The following is a 12,152-nucleotide window of genomic DNA, read 5'->3' on the forward strand; positions in this document are numbered from 1 at the left end:
CTAAAAGCAAAATATAACCTCCTATTAAGTATGAAATAAAAAAAGCATGCTTAACATTCAAATTTCTACCAAGTGTCAAGTAGACATTATCTACAATACATAACACAAACTTCGACCTAAGAAACAACATATGAATTAAATGTCTACTAATGTGGAAATACACAAATGACATTTTTGAGATTCCAAATGACTGAAGCAGTAAATTCTCAATCCTGTGTTCTCAAAAATTCAAAGTGCTATTGTACCATTAGATATTTTTGTGACTATATTTAAAAACACTTCTTATACTAACACCATCAATATGGTAAAAAATGTTTCCTACTTACTTATTTCCTTTATTTAAGTTAGTTTCTATCAACAATCACTACACCGCCTAATGATTTGATTATGTTTTTAAAGACAAACCTTCATAATTTAACTTTTTCATTTCAACTTCAAGTTTTTCTTTAAGTCTCTTTACAGCTTCTAAAGCTTCTTGATCCTTCCTGTAGCCACTATCCATCTTCTTAACTTCTGCTTGTTTATTCTTTAACTCCTGTTGGGCATGTTTCAACTTCATCTGAGCCTGTGATAGAAAAATGTAACAGTGGCAGAGACGGTGCTGGTAACTAAGTGACTAAGTGAACATAGATTCAGACTGATTTAATAAGAGACCTCAACCTTGAAAATGTAACTGTTTGGTCTCTTCAATTAGTATTTCAATAGATATTTTCCCAGTATTTTCAACTCAAAAGACTGTTGAATATAAACTAATATATGATTAATACAAATCATTAAATAATTTGCAATTTAAGTCCATAGTTTTCCATCTATAAAATATGACAAATTAACAAAGTTGAAAAATTACTATCTGGTTAAATTAAAAACAACAGAAAGTTAGAAATCACAACTCTAATTCCCTTCCTTTCCACTTAGGTGTTTATATTTGTATATATTTGTGAGTGTTTTTATATTTGTAATACATTTGCAGTGGAGAAGGTGCATTGAGCAATGAGAAATAAAATTATATAGAAAAGGGAAGCTAAACTGGCAGAAATTTAAATGCTAGGAGGCTGACATTTAAATGCTTCTGAACTTCAGAAGTCTGAAGTTTATATAATTGAACACTGCTTCTTAAAACCATGACCAAGTACTCTAAGACCTAGATGAGGATATCCTTCCTCTAAAATTGAATGACAGATTTTTCACAATTTCTTTACAAAACAAGTTAATAGAAGATTGAGAGTACTTTAAAGTTTTTCTACTACTGAGTTCTTATAATTTTTTGTGACTATCATCTCCATCAGCCCTGAATGAAACAGTTGCAAATACATAAATAGAAAAACTTGAATAGGATTAGTAAACACACACACACATTTATGAACATATATTTTTAAAGCTGAGTCCTCCATTAAAAAAAGAATAACAGAATGTAGGTGAGTGTACTTATATGTATATATATATTTTTTCCTGCCAGCCAAACTCTTTTGTGTTCATAGGACTTTAACCTATAGTACTATTTAAACAAATTTGAGAACTATTATAATAGATTGACAAGACTTTGAAGATTATAAAACCAGAGTAGGGAGACCAAATGTGGGTAAATGTGAGATAAAGGTATTTCCTAGAAAGATATAGTAAAGTTTCAGAAACAAGGTTTTAAGGACTAAGTATAGTAGGCAAAGCAATGAAGAGGACATTTTTGTTTTCCTGTTAAATTCTATACAACGCCGCAAACAGAACAAAGTACTTATTGCACTTACAAATTGAATTCAAGTAATTTATGTTTTACAGCATCTTGACAAATCAACATTATCAATATTTGGAAATCAACATATCTGAATTTTGCTGTATTAGGTACTACAGAGTTGCAGAATCAAGTAAACAAGTTCCTTGAACTGAACTGATTATTTTCAACATTTTGTAACATTGCCAAAGCATAATGTGAAAAGCAGCTCCTTAGGGAAAAAAAAAAACCAAAAGCAACCACATAGCACTTAATGTCTATATTTACCTGTTTGGCTTCTGTCTGAGCTTTACTTATATCATTTTTACAGGCCATCATTTGACCAGCAAGAGTTGCTTCAGCTCCATCTTCATTACTGGACAGGCCTGCAGAAACAGCATTGAAGTGCTGCTGTGCAGCAGCAAAAGCTTCGGAATCTTTACCACTTGCTTCTTGAAGGGCATGCAGCCCATCTGCTATCTTTTTAACTTCTTTTTCCTTTGCTGCTAAAGTTTTAGAGTCCTTTAGAAAGGGTTTCAAATTGGAAAACATTTTATTTTAGGAAAAACATCCATTTTCTTATACATACAAAAGACATACTTTCTTAGACATTTTCTTATTGATACATACATACCCTTATGTCATCAAGCTCCACAGCAATTTAAAGTTTAAAAATTTAAAGCAATTTAAAGCAGTTTTAGGGATAAATATTTTCATTTCATATAGTCAAATCTAGAAGACAATGGGCTAAAAAACCACTGCATACTTAAACCACTTGAAGAAACTAAAAATCAGTTTCTAGGTCTATGAAATTAAAATAACAGCCGTCTTCTACTAAGCTTAAATGTAGAGGTAAGAGCTTGTGTACAAAAATAATTTAAAACTATTAAGGGCCATAAAATTTAAGAATTAAATAGTTGTGGAAAAAGTACTAACACTTAATACCTTTCAAGTAATATTAGTCATATATATGACACTATACAAGATAACAGCACTGAAAAAAAACCTAGCTAACTTGTTTACACGAAAGTAACCAGAAATTCTGGTCCACTTGATTAGTTCATGATTCATCAAATATTTATTGGGTACATACTATATACCAGACACTGTGCTAAAGACACAGACTCAGACCCCCATCCTGGGGGAGCCTATATTCTCAAGTGGAAAATGTAGTAAACAAATACACAAAGCAAGGTAAAGGAACAGAAAGTGATAGGAACTACTATTTTAATAAGGACAGTAAGGAGGAAGGCCTGGGGGAGATGACATTTGAGCAGAAGCATGAATGAAGTAAGAGGAGTGACCATGCAATTAACTGGGGGGTCGGGGGTATCGGTGTACTTGTAAAACCCTGAGGAACATGTTTGGGTGTTTGAAATACTATGGTTGGAGCACAGTAAGTAATGGGAAGAGGGAGCCAGTAGTCATATCACACTTGTAGGCCATGGTAAAGACTTTGGATTTAAATATACACGTGACTTTAAAACTATTGAAGGCTTTTAAGCATAGGAGTGATACGTCCAATTTGTATTTTAGCCTTTGTAAAGACCAGACCACAGAGCAGCAAGAGTAAAAGTAGGGAAACTAATAAGGACACTATTGTAATAGGTCTCATGGGAGGTGACAGCTCAAACTAGGTTGGCAATGATAGAGGTAATAAAAAGTGGCTGTCGTCTGCACATACTTTTAAAGTCAATACAATCTGCTGACACACAGGATATGGACTTTGAGAACAGAATTCAGAAAAACTCTAGGATTTCTGGCCTAAACAATTAGGTGAATGGTGGTGCTGTTTATTGACATGAAGTTTTGGGAGGAACACGGTCACTTGTGATGCTTATCTGCTGTGGGTGGGACCTGCTAGGCCATTTTGAGCAGCAGTGACCATGCTTCCCACCACTGAGTACATTATAGGTATTGACATTTTGGCTGCTTGTGGCAAAAACATCATCACCACCATCACTTCATGGCTAAGCATTTGAGCCTGACAGAGGGGCATATACATTCCTGCCTGCCTCCTAAGCTGCACAAGACCCAGCAGGTTACTCAACAAAAGTAGTACCGCATACTAAGAAGAGAACAGGACATTACTGCATTAATTTAAAACCTGCTACCAATAAAAATGTCGCAATGTACCTGCTCAGTTTGGCTCGTCAGAAAGGCCTTTGGAGCATGGAGACTAACAATGGACTGTCACAGGTTGAATGTCAAGGCTACATGGACAGGAAGCCAAGAAAGTATTCCAGATACAGTCAATCAAAAATTGTTGGTCCTGGTAGCATCCACTAATACAAAAGAAGTCCAACAGCTGGTAGGCTTCTTGGGTAGTAGACAAAGCATGTACCCCATGTGGGTGTTCTTTTGGCCCCCTTAGTCAAGGTGATCAACAAAGCCACCAACTTTAAATTATGCCCTTTGCAACAACAGATCTTGAAAGTCATTCAACAAGTTGTGGCCCAGGCACTGCTTTTAAAACCTTTAGTTTTTTGAGCCTGCTAGCCCAATGGAATGACAATTGTCTGCAGTGTCCATGCATACTGATCAGAATCTGTGGAAACAGAAAACTGCCATTGGGGTACACTAGCCTCTCAGATTTTGGTCATGAGACAGCCACACATATATATCCTTTTTGGATGGTAACTCCTTGCTTGCTATTGTGCACTCATGGAGACTGAGCATCTTAAGAGACCACATGTGACTCTCAGACTTGAACTCCCATTATTACCTCGGTGCTTACAAACACCACCAATAAATCTGGTCAGGCTCAATAGAGCTCAATTATCAAACGGAAATGGTACATTCAAACTCAGGACCAGCCAGAACCTCAAGGGACCAGCAGGCTCCATGAACAAATGTCTAGCTCACCAGAAGGGTCCAAATGACCCTCAGGGGATGCTTTGGCTCTTCCTCCGGCTACTGGGGGCCGAAGATTCGAAGATGTGACTACCAAGAGTACGGCACAGTTTACTGAAATCTCTGTGAAACAAAGCAGAAGGGGTCCACTGGACTGCGGCCACCATCAGGCCAATGGGTGCCCATCTTTTGACTGAAATTGAACATAGACATTCCCATTCTCCCAATGGGCCAAACTACATGCAAAGGTGACATCCACTCAAGCATACCCTACCACCATATCTTGATATATTTTCACCAACTCATGCGCTGTTGCCAACACCCTAGCCAACTGGTTAGGAAAATGTCAACTAAGTGGACTGTTAAAAGATCCCCTATGTGGAGACAAGGACCATGGCAATAGCTTGCTGCCTTTTCAAATATATGTCCCTCATGTGGATGCTGAGGCTACCACCACTGCCCTTGAGAGGAACTTATGTCATGTTTTTGGAGACTTTATCTGGCTTCATTCTGACCAAGGAACATCCTTCACTACCCAAGTAATGCAACAATGGGTATATTCTCATGGAATAAAATGGACTTTCCATGTACCCTGTCATGCACAGGCCAATGGAGCCACTGAAAAATTGAATAGGCAACTCATAGAACAACTGAAAACCCCCTAGTAGAGTGGTACTGCTGTTTGAGTAGGGCAGTATGGGCAGTATTGAAACTAACCACTGCACTCTAGTAGCAAGGCAAACAGCACTGCAGTGCACTTTGAAACACTGAGTTTGGTGCGGGTGGAGGTGGACCAGTTGGCTGTCTGATTAGGCTACACCTGTGAAATACCAATCTTAGTGTTCCCAACCATTCTTTTTCCCATTAGAATGTGTGCCCTAGAAGTGACTTGTTTCAGGCTAATATGGTACCCCAGACAGGGGCCCCTAACTCTAATCTGGATAAGATGTTTCCCCTGGGTACCTTCTTCTATGGAGTCTCACAGGGGTGGGGACAGGACCAAGTAACACCATGGTGCTAGGGTCCCTCTAACAGGGCCAGGTATATCTGATCCTTCCAGTCAATATTATCAGACATGTCAAGTTTGTACAGCATATGACCTCCCTTACTAGACTGAACAACTGAGGCTAAAAGGTCTGGGTCAAGCCACATGGGCAATGGGTGCCTACAGAGGTAGTAGTCTCAGGACAGGGACAGACACACTGAATCACCTCACCAACTTAGCACAATCCCTATCTGATAGAGTAGATACCTGAGATCCTGGCAGGGGTTGGAGGTGGAACACTAACCTGCAATATGCTTTTTCCACAAGAATGTGGCAGCAGAGGCCTGGAAGCCTAATACCTTTGTTAGGCTCTCCCAAGCTGTGGCTACCATGGGTATTCTGGTTTTAAGTATCTAAAACACAACATAAGTTCCTCATAAGGGCAGTGATGGTAGCCTTAGAATCCACAAAATGTTGGATATGCCAACTGGACCTTTTTTTGTCACAGACCTCAGTGACCATCTGGTCCTGCCAGCAGCAAACTACACTAGCATTCCTGATGTCACAGTGTACACTAACGAACCCTGAGCCCTGACTTACTAAGAGAGGATATGGCACCTGTTGCATGGAATACTAAGAGAGGATATGGCACCTGTTGCATGGAATGAAGCCAGAAATGCCCCATATTAACTCAGTTTACTCTGTGGCAAAATGTCATGACCAAAACTAACAAAACTTTAACAGGTTGGTACTTTAAGGCAACATGCTCCTCTGAATATAGGGATGAGAAGTGTTCTAGTAGAGATGACAAAAACAAGACTGGACTAGTGCTAGCCCTCTGTGTAGGAGCTTCATGAACAATTTTGTATGGGGGAAATTGGGCTCATACAACTATGTCATTAATGAAATTTAGCTGGAGAATGCCAATGCCTCCATACCCATGAATGGGCCACTGAACAATAAAGCTGGGGAAAGGGTGCTGTATGCATCTGAGGACTGTATCTTTTTCTGTGGGCAATCTGGGGTGACCCATCACTGGATAGACAATGTCATGCCTGGAAACTTGGTGGATGGTGGAATCCTGTATGTTTGCTGTGCTGGGAGTGCCCCTAGATATCACTGCTGGGAATGAAATGTACCACTGGACCAGCAGCCTAAAGCTGTACCCCAGGCTTACTACCAGGGAGTATAACTAACTCTGGGTTTAAATCCTTTATGAGACCGTTGGTACCACAAGTAAGAAAGAGTCAGTGCTCACGAGAAAATAAGAAACTTGTTTCTGACCATGGCAGACAGTGCTTTCACTACTGCTACCGCCTTGGCAGCCCAACACACATCCCTCAACTTCCTCAGGAAGGTTGTTTTAGACAACAGAATTGCTCTAAACGTTGTGTTAGCCCAAATGGAAGGAGTGCATGTGACTGACAACACCTCCTGCTGTACCTGGTTAAAGACCTCAGGCACTGTAGAGACATAAGTAAAGGCAATTCTGAAGCAGGCTTACTGGCTGCAGACATTGGGGCCACCTGAGGAATACTTCTTTCACCTCTTTAGCAGCTTCACACCTGGATCACTGGTATCCTGGGCTGTGTCAGTGCTCCAGGCAGGCCTGATCATTCTGCTTGTGTAGTGGTCCTCCTGGGCCTAGTGAAATGTACTCTGTTTATGGCTCAACAATGCTACAGTGAGATTGTGTAAGTCAAAGTGTTACATCAATCTTAGGAGACGAGCTCCCTCTTCCTCCTCCAGATTTGGGAAAGTCCATAGGCATATAAACTGGACTAGATTTGAGAAAGGGGACATCTAGGTCTGGGGACAGACTGCACGATACTTCTCCAGGTGACACTGGACCAACCAATTTCTCCCCCTTTCTGGCTCAAAAATAACTGTAGAATGTGCCGGGAATGCTACATCCTAAGATAGGGAGGGACTGGTTGGAAGGCCAAGGCTTTGTTCCAGTCGCCTTCCTCCACACACAGTATGTTCTTCAATGCTTTAGCCCAGCACCTCATGTTACCTAGGGTAAAAACTGAGGACACGCTGCTTTATGGGGTCCCTCAGCTGTGGTGCAAATGGAGCACATGCAGATGAAATAACATCTGCCCGGGGCAGCTTGTCTGAGCCTTACAGGACCAGCTCACAGTGAATCCTAGGCTTCTGTTATCCCTTGCTGCCTATTTTTAAGTAATAAATCTATATCATGTAACATGTTGTGTATGAGCATGTTTTTTCATATTGACTCAAACAAGTTGGTAACCAGTGCACAGTCAACCTGCTTCACAGAGTTCAGGGAGAGTTAAGCCTAGTTATAGATTTAAAAGACATCATCATATAGATGCTATTTAGAGCTACAAGGCTGAATGAGACCACCTATGGAGAAAGTGTATATACAAGATGTCTTGGGTGCTAGCCTTAGGGCATACTAACATTAAGGGATCAGGAAAAATAAGGGGTACAGAAAAGGAGAGGTACAACAGAATCACCCTCAAGAAAAGTTCCATAGGCTCCAATCACACACCTACTCATCTACCTGCATATGAGACTATATACTTGGCTGTTCTGTTACTATGGATGACCTATTCCTACCAATTGCAAAGGCTATCTTCTCTAATTATACACTAGTAACCATCCTACTCTCACCTACTGAAGGACCTTGTTTTAACAATTCTCCCATCTCTCTCAATCACAGATTTTGCTCTTTCTACTGGATCTTTTCTATCAATATATAATGCTATTTATTCCATGAAAAATTGAGCCAAAAAAACCTCTTACTTCTAAATTACCTTCTAATTATCTTCCTATTTATCACTTTTCTTTTCAGAAAATTTCTCAAAAGATTTATCTATACTCACTCCTAAATTTTTCTGCCCTCATTCAGAGTGTGAACATCCTCTCATCAGGAACTCATGGCCACTTCTCCTTGAAACACTTTTTCCACTTGGCCTCCAGACAACTTACTGGCCTAATTTCCCTCATACCTTTTCAATCTCTTTGCTCATTCTTTCTCATGTCCCCTAACTTCCACATGATGAAGTATCCCAGTGCTCAAACCTTAGACCTCTTCTTTTTTTTGTATATGCTAACACCCTTGAAAATTTTACCCTGTTTCATAGACTTAAATATCACCTATACACTGATGACTCCCAAATCTGTATTTTTAGCCTGGATTCAATAATCATATATTTTACTACCTAAACATTGACACTCAAAATGCCTAACAAGCACTTCAAACCTATTATATTCACGCTGTACTTATTTTCCCCACCTTAACTAATGATAAACTCCATACATGCAAAGGCTACCCAGTTTAAAATGTCAAACTGTGCTCTTCCTCTCCTATACTCCTAATTCCCTTCTCTACTTTATTTTTTCTCCACATCAGTTATTACTATATAACATGCTACATATATTTTACTTACTTATTTTCTTTGTCATCATTTCTCTGACTAGAATGGAGACCCAAAAGCCAAGAACTTTTGACTATCTGTATACTGCTGTACCCTCAGTCCAAACAACTGTACCAAGCCTTTAGCGGTCACTCACTAAATATTAGCAAAATGAATAAATGTAGACTAGTGGCAATTAGCTTAAGCTTCTTATTCACTTACCTCAACCATATTTTTTTCCAGCTCTTTGCGTTTGTTTTCTTCACTTGCCAGATTTTTCTTCTTGAGATCAAACGCACTTTGAGATTTAGTATTAACTCGCTGAGCCTCTGCAAGAGCATCTTCTAAAGATCGGAGTATACCTCCAATTTCCTGTAATCAATTATACACAATTCAATCAAATTATTTAAAATTGTTCATGTTGTCATTTTCTTATATGATTTCTATATAAAATATTTACTATTTTATAATCTATCTCATTATCCTATTTTAAGATTAATATATCAATATGGAAGACAATGCCCAGTGAATCCTAAACAGTTATTGTATATAACTTAATATTTTTTTCACAGAGTATATTATCTAATATATATGTTCTAACCTTATCTTTACTTTTTTCCAATTCTTCTATTTCATGATTAAGTGCTTTTATATTTTTATCATTCTCAGACAATTCCTCTTGAAGCTTTACAACTTTATCTTGCATTTCTTTTAACTCCTCAGCTGAACGTTCCTTGGTATTTTCAGCCAGCAAAAACTGGTAAGCAATATATAAACGACTCAAATGTTCTATTTCTCTCATTACTTTTTGGTACTCCAAGTAGGAAGACCTTTCCTGAAAGAGAAGTCACCAATATAGAATAACTCAAAATTCATATCTTCAAACAAATTTGCAAACACGCAATATGTATCAAATTTCCCATTATATGATTAATAATAGATTGTCTTATATTAAATGATCATGGCATTTTAAATTTCTGGAAACTTTAAATAACATTAGAACTCTGGCTTTTTATATAGCATTATATGTACCATCTCTAGTGAATCCTATGTGGCTATTTCTTCTAATATATAATCAAGCAGTTGCGATTAACAAAGAAACATGGACATAAGGTTCATAAACTGGTGGTAATAAGAAGTCTGTAAAGACAACCTATACACCCACCAGTGATACATTACCTAATGTACTTTGTAGTAGTATCACAAAGATGCCTTCCTAACATTCTTTCAAATACTACAAGCACTTGATCAAATATTACTAAACTCAATTCTCATAAGAAACTTCTGGAGCAAAGTAACAACTAAAATCCCCAATTTTCAGATGAAGAAACGAATTCAAAGTGGTTAAATGACTTGTCCCTATTGTCAGATTTTGAAAGAATGTGGCAAAAATGGGTCCAAAACGTAAGCTTAAACACCTCATCTAGTGTTTTCCACTAAATCATGCATACAAAGGGTATACCTTCAAGATTATAATTCTTTAGTTTTTCCAGTAGTATCTACACTTTTATATGAATTTGGAAGACAGCTTTCAGCAGTACCAAATTTTAATGAGCATTTAATAAATTCCTAAATGGGTATCTTTTTATACAACGTCCTTTAAAAATGCATTCTTTCACTGAAACATTGCTAAGTTCTACAATGTCAGGAGCTGCAAAGATTACAGAGAAAATCCAATCTCCTGTTTCAATACCTTTCACTTACAAAATGCCTTGACTACAATAATTACAGTGATACTCTATCAGTGAGGGTTACTAAAAGTGCCATACTTTAAAAAATGTTATCCCAATCAATTCTAATTATCCAGGAAAATCCAGACTTACTTCTCTTCAACAAAATATTAAAATCTGGCATTTCATTTTCTGAGATTACAAAGATCATTCTCCAATATAACTCACTAAATAGACATGAAGTACAAATCCTCTGCAAGCAGAGGCTGAGTTTCGGAATGCCAACTCTTAACTACTTATCTTATTCCAAAGAAAAATTCCCAAGAAATAGTATACATTTCATCCCTATGTATATGATTTTGGATACATCACCAATTTTGGAAGATATTCTAACTGGCTGTCCTCAAATATATAGTATATACCTCTTTTAATTTTTGAATGGTTGGAGTAATCTCTTCTTCAAGTATCTGGAAAATTTAAAAAACAAATCATTATTTTCAGTAAGTAAAGTATACTATTTAAAAAATTTAAAAGAGATGTAGCATGGAAGACTATGGAAACTGAACTGAGAAAAAAAAAAAAAACTTTCCCTCTTTATAGTAGAAACTCCAAATGCAAAATTACACTCTTCTCTAAATATGTTTTATATAAATTTAAGTACCGTCTTAATTTCCTTCAGCTTAGCCTCCTTTTTTTCTATAGTTTTCTGTGCAGCAATTTTTTTATATTCATACATCCTGGTTCCAGCTGCTTCTTCTATCATGGATAAAATCTGGAATGATAATTATATTCATGCTTTAAGAATCCAGAAAATGTGTCTCAGTAGAATTTACATTAAGTACACATATATAATTTATAGCCTTTACTGAAGCATCTTACCAAAATAATGACCCAAATACACCATAAAACTTAAATACAAGTAATTTCATGCAAATCTTTTGCTGTAGGGATTAATCCTGACATGGAACACCAGTTGAACAAGACTTCTTTATATAGTCAAAATTTCTTTTAATATTCGGCACAGTGCCAAATAATATACAAACTAATTTCTTTAATAATTGTTCTTAAATAAATAACGTTTCCAAGAATTTAAAAATGTAGGAAATTATTTAAAAAATTGATTGCCTGAAAGATTAAAGCAATATCTATAATTATTACTTTTACTGTCTATAAACAGTACTCTTACCTCTGGAGGTTTCATATTCAATACTTTTGTAATTCGGCCCTGAAAATAAAATGGCAAACTTACTTTAATAATAACAAATTACAGAAAATGTAACCTAAAAACATTAGTGTTTATCTGTACTGAAGGTGTTATACCCCAATATACCAATAGTTGGGGAGGTCTTTCTTCTACCTACATGAAAAGATGTTTCTTTTATTCGATTTGAAACCAAAGTTACCTTATAATTGTGGAATTTTAGAACTCTGCTATTCACTTTCTCATTTACCAGTGATACAAATTACATAAGTTATGAAATGATACAAAGTTAATTCAGACCATATTTCTGAGACAGTTAATATTAATGATGTAGAAGTGTCCAATTCTAAAA

The 12,152-nt window shown here is 37.0% G+C and overlaps 1 protein-coding gene across 1 annotated transcript in view; it reads right to left on the reverse strand.

The window, feature by feature from the left end:
• SMC2 (structural maintenance of chromosomes 2) overlaps positions 1-12,152 on the reverse strand; it is a 46,215-nt gene that overhangs the window by 29,102 nt on the left and 4,961 nt on the right. The window contains exons 5-11 of the mRNA XM_063082077.1: positions 11,786-11,824; positions 11,261-11,371; positions 11,022-11,066; positions 9,531-9,764; positions 9,152-9,301; positions 1,994-2,227; positions 406-565 (exon numbers count right to left, since the gene is read on the reverse strand). Coding sequence (XP_062938147.1) covers positions 406-565; positions 1,994-2,227; positions 9,152-9,301; positions 9,531-9,764; positions 11,022-11,066; positions 11,261-11,371; positions 11,786-11,824 — 973 coding nt within the window. The remainder of the gene's footprint in view (positions 1-405; positions 566-1,993; positions 2,228-9,151; positions 9,302-9,530; positions 9,765-11,021; positions 11,067-11,260; positions 11,372-11,785; positions 11,825-12,152) is intronic.

Source organism: Cynocephalus volans, chromosome 17 (assembly GCF_027409185.1).
Source record: "Cynocephalus volans isolate mCynVol1 chromosome 17, mCynVol1.pri, whole genome shotgun sequence".
In the NCBI taxonomy this organism is placed as follows: Eukaryota; Metazoa; Chordata; class Mammalia; order Dermoptera; family Cynocephalidae; genus Cynocephalus; species Cynocephalus volans.